The sequence below is a fragment of the Tasmannia lanceolata genome, unplaced genomic scaffold (assembly GCF_043159265.1).
Source record: "Tasmannia lanceolata isolate RefF3 unplaced genomic scaffold, GAP_Taslan_0.1 ptg000008l, whole genome shotgun sequence".
Lineage (NCBI taxonomy): Eukaryota > Viridiplantae > Streptophyta > Magnoliopsida > Canellales > Winteraceae > Tasmannia > Tasmannia lanceolata.
In genome coordinates this window covers 58862875-58870998 of record NW_027518685.1, presented here as the reverse complement: position 1 = coordinate 58870998, position 8124 = coordinate 58862875, and the positions used below count along the sequence as shown (strand labels likewise).

At 43.7% G+C, this 8124-nt stretch overlaps 1 protein-coding gene across 1 annotated transcript; it reads right to left on the bottom strand.

The window, feature by feature from the left end:
* Positions 1 to 669: 669 nt before the first annotated feature.
* LOC143883106 (uncharacterized) lies at positions 670 to 4103 on the bottom strand. The gene is made up of 5 exons (XM_077386468.1): positions 3759 to 4103; positions 3406 to 3635; positions 2819 to 3177; positions 2454 to 2626; positions 670 to 852 (listed from the first exon to the last, which is right to left on the bottom strand). Exons 1-5 carry the CDS (start codon positions 4101 to 4103, stop codon positions 670 to 672), a joined length of 1290 nt encoding a protein of 429 aa, XP_077242583.1.
* Positions 4104 to 8124: the final 4021 nt, after the last annotated feature.

The following is an 8124-nucleotide window of genomic DNA, read 5'->3' as shown; positions in this document are numbered from 1 at the left end:
TTTGAGAAGTCTCAAACTTTCAATACCGGATTACAAGACGGGTAGAGAATATTTGAGAAGACTCAAATTTTCAATACCGGATTTCGAAACGGGTAAAGAATATTTGAGAAGACTCAAACTTTCAATACCGGATAGGAGGGATGATATCTCAAGATTTTTATTCTGAAAATGACGGTCAGGTCGCTCCTAACATAACCTCCTAGAGGTCAGAGAGGAGGAAAGATAGTTAAAACATAGCACAGCTGGAATAGATCTGGAAATCATAACCTTTACCACAGGATATAACCCAAAGGCACTTGATAAAATCTCGCGGGCATTGGCCTCTTTAAACAAATAAACCAAAACTCTGCCTATATTTTGAAAAATGCAAAACTCAATTTTAAATTCCAACGAGGATTGGATTTTTCTGATCAAGGAGCCTAGATCGAAAGGGGATGTTCGAGCTTCTCTTATCTTTATTTGACAAGAATAGCCATCTCAACCCTAAAGTTTTGCTCGACGTCTTTTATGACTTGGGAAACCAAGTCATAAAAGATGCCCCTAGTATGATTTTATTTCCATTACAAGATTCATAAGAGAGCCAAACGCAAGGGTTCAACTAAAAGCTTTCATTTCAAAGGAATGCTTGAGGTTACAAAGCTTTTACAAATACAAGAAAATGGGCTCTGCTCAAAGCATTCTTCCTTCTGCACTTCGCGATAACATTCCAAATAAACTTGAAAAGTTGTCCCTTCTGAACTCTGCTCTGTTCGGCTCTGTCCGCAGGAGATGCAACTTCTTGCTTTTAAAGTTTATCACCCCAGCCTCAAGAGAAGTAAAGGCTAATCTTGACCTTAAAGACCTGGCTTTGACCTGACAATGAAAGATTTTGACACACGATAAACGAGACTTTGACAAATGACAGACGAAAACTTTGACAAATGCACAACATAGACTCTAAAAGAGATTGAATCTGCTTCTTAATTTGATAAATGTTTAAGGTGGTAACAGTCTACCGCTCTTAGGATCTTTTGAATACCGCATCTAAAAGTGTTTCATTCCTATGTTCGGTATTTCAGTCATGGTTATTACCTCCTTTGGATTACTTAGTTTTAACCACTTTAACTTGAAGAAGTATCGAAAGAAATTATGCTGGCGCTTACTCAGACTCTGAAGTAATGCCCAAAACGGAAGCACAATCAGCTTTCAAAAGCCATCCTTTGTGAAATCCCTGCCATACTGAATTGCCCCTTTTAGGGTTTCGATTCAGCGGACCGCACGCCTTAATTTTTGCCTGGACTGTCTGCCCTTGCAGCTTTTTCCATCCAGCAGGCTCAGCACCCTGATTTTTGCCTAAGCGGCCCTTTCGGGTTTTCAACTTAGCGGGTGAATGACCCTAACTTTTGCCTAGACCGCCCTTGCGGGTTTTCAGTCTAGCGGGTCCAAGACTCCATCATTATTTTATTTTTTTTACAAACCTGGGCCAATAACACCAGAAGGACTTTTAGGTAGGCTCGGGTTCAAACATGTTAACATTTGGTAGGTTTCGAGCAATTAGACCAAATCTGGACTCTCCAGACTGCCTACGTATCCCCAAAGAAATTGGGAATCAGGTCCCGCGTAGTTCGAGGTTAATATCTTTTACGACGAAAGTCATAAAAGATGCCTCTGGTTTAAGTTTGATAAAGAGGTTTTGCTTTTGGCTCAAAGGAGTTTAGCAAAAAGGGTTTTCATTTTTGAAATCTGGGGCTATTGGCTTAAAAGGCTCAAGTCGTCCAAAGATGGCCTTCCAGTGTTTTAGGCGTAATATTTCTTTAACTGATCCAGGTTTGTAGGTTCTGTTAATTTTTCTCCATTTTCATTGAGGAGACTTACGGCTTTTCCCGGCAGGACTTCATCAACAATATAAGGACCAGACCAATTTGGACGAAACTTCCTCTCGGATCAAATACCGGTGCCCTATAGGACTTCAAGACAAGATCCCCTGGTTTCAAATCTCGGACACGAACCTTCTTATTGAACGCCCTTTCAATCCGCCTTTGATACCCCTGGATATGATACAGAGCTCTTAGCCTCTTCTCATCTATCATTTGCAGTTTCTGATGTCTGGCCTTCGCCCATTCAGATTCTGGCAAGCTCGCCTCTATCATCACTCTTAGAGATGGGATTCTCAGTTCAACAGGCAAAACTGCTTCCATTCCACATACTAAAGAATACGGAGTGACACCTGTAGAAGATCTGATCGACGTCCTGTAAGCCCACAAAGCATAAGGAAGCTTGTTTGACTAGTCTTTGTAAGTTTTTGTCATCTTGCCGATGATTACCTTGATGTTCTTGTTTGCTGCTTCGACGGCTCCATTCGTCTGTGGCCTATAAGGAGACGACTTGTGATGCTTTATTTTAAACTCTTCACACAAGTGCGCTACTTCCTTCTTGAAGTGAGAACCATTATCCGAGATTAACTCATGAGGTACCCCATATCTGCAAATAATGTTTGTACGGATAAACTTCGCAACAGATGTAGAAGTCAAAGAAGTATAAGAAGCAGCTTCAATCCACTTCGTAAAGTAGTCGATGGCAACCAAAATATACCCATGTCCGCTGAAGGACTTCGGAAATACTTTCCCAATGATATCTATTCCCCATACTGAAAACGGCCACGACGAAGTGAGAGAATGCAACTCTGAGGGAGGTACATGAATAAGATTTGCGTAAACTTAACATTTATGGCACTTCTTTACAAAGGCAAAACAATCTGCTTCCATTGTAGGCCAATAGAATCCAAGTCTAAGGATCTTTCTAGATAACATCTTTCCGTTCATATGAGGTCCACAAACACCTTCATGAGTCTGTTCAATAAGCTCAGCTGCTTTATCTTCATCAACACACAAAAGCTGGATCCCATCAAAAGATCTGCGATATAGCTGACCACCACAAATAACAAAATTGGCAGCTAATTTCTGAAGAGTTTTGCGCTCTTTCCCAGAAGCCCTAGGTGGATGCCCTTCACCAGATATGAGATTCATGATGTCTGTATACCAGGGCTTTCCATCTGGGCACCTGGCTGCTATTTCAATAACGTTCACATGCGCTGGCTCCCATTGCAATCGCACTGTAAGCGGTTGGACCTCCATTGTTGCTGAAATGTCTAACATAGAAGCCAGTGTAGCCAAAGCATCAGCAAAATGATTCTTTGTTCTGTACAAGTGAGTAAATGTAATACTCCTGAACTTCTGGACCAAAGATTCGAGATATCCATTATACGGGATCAATCTATCTTCCCGAGTCTTCCATTTTCCATTAGTCTGGTAAATGATCAAGATGGAATCTCCAAACACATCAATGTCTTGAATCTGCAAAGCTAAGGCTGCCTCCAGTCCGGCAATACAAGCTTCATACTCCGCCATGTTGTTGGTGCACTCAAACTGCAACTTGATAGATATAGGAATATACTCCTTCTGAGGGGATACGAGTACTGCTCCTATTCCCTGACCCTGGTTGTTGACTGCACCATCAAAGTACATTGTCCATCTGGTATTTGGAGTATCTTCTTCAATATCCATCATCTCTTCATCAGTAAATTCAGCCTTCAGGAATGCGTTCTCTTCCACAGGGGAATCAGCTAAATGTTCTGCGATGACCCGCCCTTTAACAGACTTTTGAGTGACATAAGTAATGTCGAACTCAGATAACAATAATAACCACCTTGCGGTTCTTCCAGTAAGAGCAGGCTTCTCAAACAAATACTTCAACGGATCCATCCGTGAAAGCAGAAGTACCTTGCTTGATAACAAATAATGTCTGAGCCTCTGAGTTGCCCAAACTAATGCTAGACAGGTCTTCTCCAAGATTGTATACTTCACCTCGTATTCTAGCATCTTCTTGCTGATATAGTATACAGTCCTCTCCTTCTTAGACCCTGAATCTTGCTGAGCAAGCATACAACCCATCGCTTTATCCGTGATGGATAAATACAACAACAATGGCTGACCCAGGATGACAAGGGATAAAACAGGAGGTAAGGACAAACACTGCTTGATCTTTTCAAAAGCCACATGGCATTCTTCGGTCCATTTCTTCGATGAATTCTTCTTTAGAAGCTTGAAAATAGGCTCACAGGTCATAGTCAGATGAGCTATAAACCGTCTCAGATACTGAACTTTTCCGAGAAAACCTCGGATCTGCTTTTCGGTCTTCGGCGGTTCCATCTCCTGAATCGCTTTGATTTTCTGAGGATCTACCTCAATTCCCCTTTCGCTCACCATGAATCCCAGTAGCTTTCCTGAAGTAACCCCGAATACACACTTGCTGGGGTTCTGACGAAGCTGATACTGTCTGATTCTTTCAAAGAATTTTCTTAAAGAGATAGTATGCTCCGGCCGAGTCTTTCCCTTGACGTTCATATCATCTACATAGACTTCGACTTCTTTGTGGATCATATCATGAAGAAGAGTAGTCGCAGCTCTCTGATAAGTAGCACCTGCATTCTTCAACCCAAAAGGCATTACTCTGTAACAGTAAGTTCCCCACTGAGTAGTAAACGTTGTCTTGATCATATCTTCCGGCGCCATCTTAATCTGATTGTATCCTGAAAACCCATCCATAAAAGATAACAGAGCATGACCAGCTGTATTGTCCACCAGAAGATCAATGTTCGGAAGCGGGGAATCGTCCTTCGGACTCGTCTTGTTGAGGTCCCTGAAGTCCACACACATCCTGACCTTTCCGTCCTTTTTGGGCACCGGCACTATATTCGCTAGCCATTCTGGATATTCAACAACTTGAATAAATTTTACTTCTAACAGCTTTTTAACTTCGTCATGAACTTTTAACTCCCATTCTGTTTTAAGTTTTCGGAGTTTTTGCTTCTTTGGCTTCGCGCCAGGGATTAAAGGCAACCGATGCTGGACAATGTCTTCGCTCAATCCCGGCATGTCATCATAAGACCAAGCAAAAACCTCCTTGAACTCCTTAAGTAAAGCGATTAATTCCTCACGCTCTTCGGGAGATAAAGTTTTGCCAATTCGTATTTCCCGAATTAAGGTTTCGTCACCAATATTTACGGTTTCAATTTCCTCTTCAAGCGGTCTTGCTCGGCCACTCTCCTCTTGTTGAATCATATGTTTGATTTCAAGGGGAGTTTCGTCGGCATCTTCATCAGAGGGGGAATCTTGATTATCATTATTAATATTATCAGTTTTAAGAGCAGATTCAGTACTTGAAATGGAAACAGGAGAAACAGAAATAGGAATGTATGTAAAAGAGTCTTTCACTCATCCTCTAAAGTACTCTTGGACTCGACCTTATTAGAAAGAGACTTGTCACCGACTCCGGAACCAGATCCAACTTCTACGGTACCTGCATCAAAAGAATCGTTAGAATAAACAAACTCAATATCAAACTGGGAAGTAGACATATACTTAGAGACTACTGACTCTTTTGAGGAAACGGGACTATACTGAAAGACTACTCGAGGTAAAACCTGGGAGGTCCAGTTGGTCAAGGGTCCCTCGGCTGGGGTGATTAACTCTGCGGGGCTCAGAATGAATGCATCTCTGCCTATCACTGCCACCTCTGATGCTTCGGTCTCACTGCCAACCAGATAGCCCGGCTCTAAAACATCGGCCCAATCAGTTTCTGGTGCTTCCTCAGCAATCTGCGCACTCATTGGTTTTTCTGATAACTCTAGGTCAAAGAAAATTTCGAAGCCCGGAAACCTCTGCCCTGTCACATCATCGGTCCACGGTTCAGCAAACCCACAAAATGGAAAATCTGCCCCCTTTTTTTCTGAAAACGCCGTTTCTGACCAGACTGATTGATCCCATAGGCAATTCTAGTCCCCGGCGGCGGCACTCGGCCCATTTCAACATGTGTCTTTTCATTTCCTTGACCTCCTGCTCGGTCGGCTCATATCCCAGGCCAAAGAGACCATTGAAAGTTCTGAACACAGGCCACTCAGTAGGGCCTTGATGATATTTGCCCAGCCCTGCGCCCGGAATATAACCTTGTTTACGGATCATCCTGACTACATTCGAGTTGGTGCTAGTCAAGAAGAAAACTTCTTCTCCCATGGCTTCTTCCATGGATATGACCGACACCTCCAGTGAAAAACCTGTCAAACTGACATCGGCTTCCTTCCCAGCTACAAGCTCCTGCGAAATCTGTCTGATCTCTAAGTCGGTCATATCCATGGCTTCTTCCATGGATATGACCGACACCTCCAGTGAAAAACCTGTCAAACTGACATCGGCTTCCTTCCCAGCTACAAGCTCCTGCGAAATCTGTCTGATCTCTAAGTCCGGGTCACCCTTTACAGTCACTACCCTGCCGCTACGAATAAACTTCAATTTCTGATGAAGGGTAGAGGGGATAACTCCGACCTTATGCAGCCAAGGTCGACCCAATAGCAACAAGAAAGAAGCTTTAATATCCAAAACTTGGAATTCTATGTCAAAGTCTTCTCCCCCAATCTGGATTTCAGTGGCCAGGGTTCCGATGACATCTCGCCGGGTGCCATCATATGCTAATATACCCTGCTCTGAGGGAATAAAATCTCCAGACCCAAAACCCAAAGTCGCAGCAGTACTCAGAGGACAGATATTCAGAGCGGACCCATTGTCGACTAGTACTTCGGGTACCCTTTTCTTGTTGCAGATCACGGTAATTTTGAGTGAACGAGCATGGTCACTCCCTTCAGGAGGTAAATCATCGTCTATGAAAGATATTACCTTGGAAGTCCTAGTTACAGCGACTAGGCTTACTAACTCATCGGGAGTGATCTCAGTTGGCACCTGAGCAGCATTCAACTCCTTGAGTACAACCTTCCTGTGCTTAGACGAAGACATAAGTAGACCCCAAATAGAAACGTTTTCTTGGGTCTTCTTCAGCTGCTTCAACAAATTATCCTCTTCTTCATCTGCACTCGGCCTATTCTGCCCCTGATTCTCGGCTGCTCTTACTGCTTCTGCAGGGTTTTCTACTCTCAATTCCGCGGGCTTGAACACACGGCCACCCCGGGTAACATGACGAAGCTCGTCACACTGATCTTCTAACAGAAGAAAATCATCTGCATCCATTCTCAGAACATACGGAGCTTCAATTGCCTCCTCTTCTTCAAAATCACTCATCCTTAGAACATAAGGCATTTCCTTTTCTGCCTCAACATCCTCACATCGAAGGACGCATGGAGAGGACGTCTCTGCCAAACTGGTGCTCCCCCTCCAGAGGGCATAAGACCTTTCCCTTTCCATCTCCTCGATCTCTTCAGGATCAAATCTTAGAATATAAGGTTCATCAGGAGTGATGGCGCAAATGAGAATGGATGGATCAAGAACCGGCTCCTCGACAAAAATGGCATTCGTCGCAGGAGGAGGAATTGTACGATGATTGGGAAGGGGATTCCGAGTTACATTGGGCCTTTCCACCTCAAGCTTTCCGTTCTCTAACATAGTCTGGAGCGCATGCTTTAAGGCCAGACATCTTTCAGTGAGGTGACCCGAATTTCTGTGGTATTCACAATACTGGTCTGCTCTCCAATATGGGGGTAATGGGTTAGGTACTGGCCTAATATCAGGTAGTCTGATTTTCTTATCCCTTATCAACTTTTTTAGAATCAGAGGTAAAGGGTATGGTAGTGGATCAAAGTGCCTCTGAGGTTTCTGCTCTACTGGGGCTGGCGCAGGTCTCGCCACCTCTGTTACAGTCCTGGCCGCTGGGCGAACATGGTTTACGTGGTCAACTTCTTTCTGTACGACCACGGGTCTCTTTCCTTCCCTGATGTCTGATGGAAGTTTGGCCCTCAGACCCTTAGCTATTGCATCCTCAGTCCTCGTCCCAGTCTTAATTAGATGGTCAAAATCAGTGTAATGCTGAGGGGACATAAAATGGAAATACTGCGGCGACAAACCCTTGATCACCAGCTTGATCTGATCTTCTCCTGATAGCCTCTCGCTTAGCTGGGCAGACTTTCAACGCCAACGACGGATGAAAAAGGTAAAGGTCTCCAAAGGACCTTGCTTTAACTGTTTGAGATCCCTCTTGGTAACCTCTATCCCTTCTTCCATAGAAAACTGCTCTACAAATTTGTTGGAGATGCTTTGTAAGGTCTTCACCTCTTCGGGTTTCCGACGCAGAAACTACTTCTTC

What these genes read in the sequence shown, in the direction of transcription:
- LOC143883106 (XM_077386468.1), bottom strand. Translation starts at nt 4,103, where the DNA reads ATGACCTGTGAGCCTATTTTCAAGCTTCTAAAGAAGAATTCATCGAAG. An exon ending in TATTGAACAGACTCATGAAG is followed by an intron (nt 2,627 to 2,818) that starts GTGTTTGTGGAC and finishes GGCCGTTTTCAG; the next exon opens with TATGGGGAATAGATATCATT. An exon ending in ACATTATTTGCAGATATGGG is followed by an intron (nt 853 to 2,453) that starts GTACCTCATGAG and finishes TTTCATTGTCAG; the next exon opens with GTCAAAGCCAGGTCTTTAAG.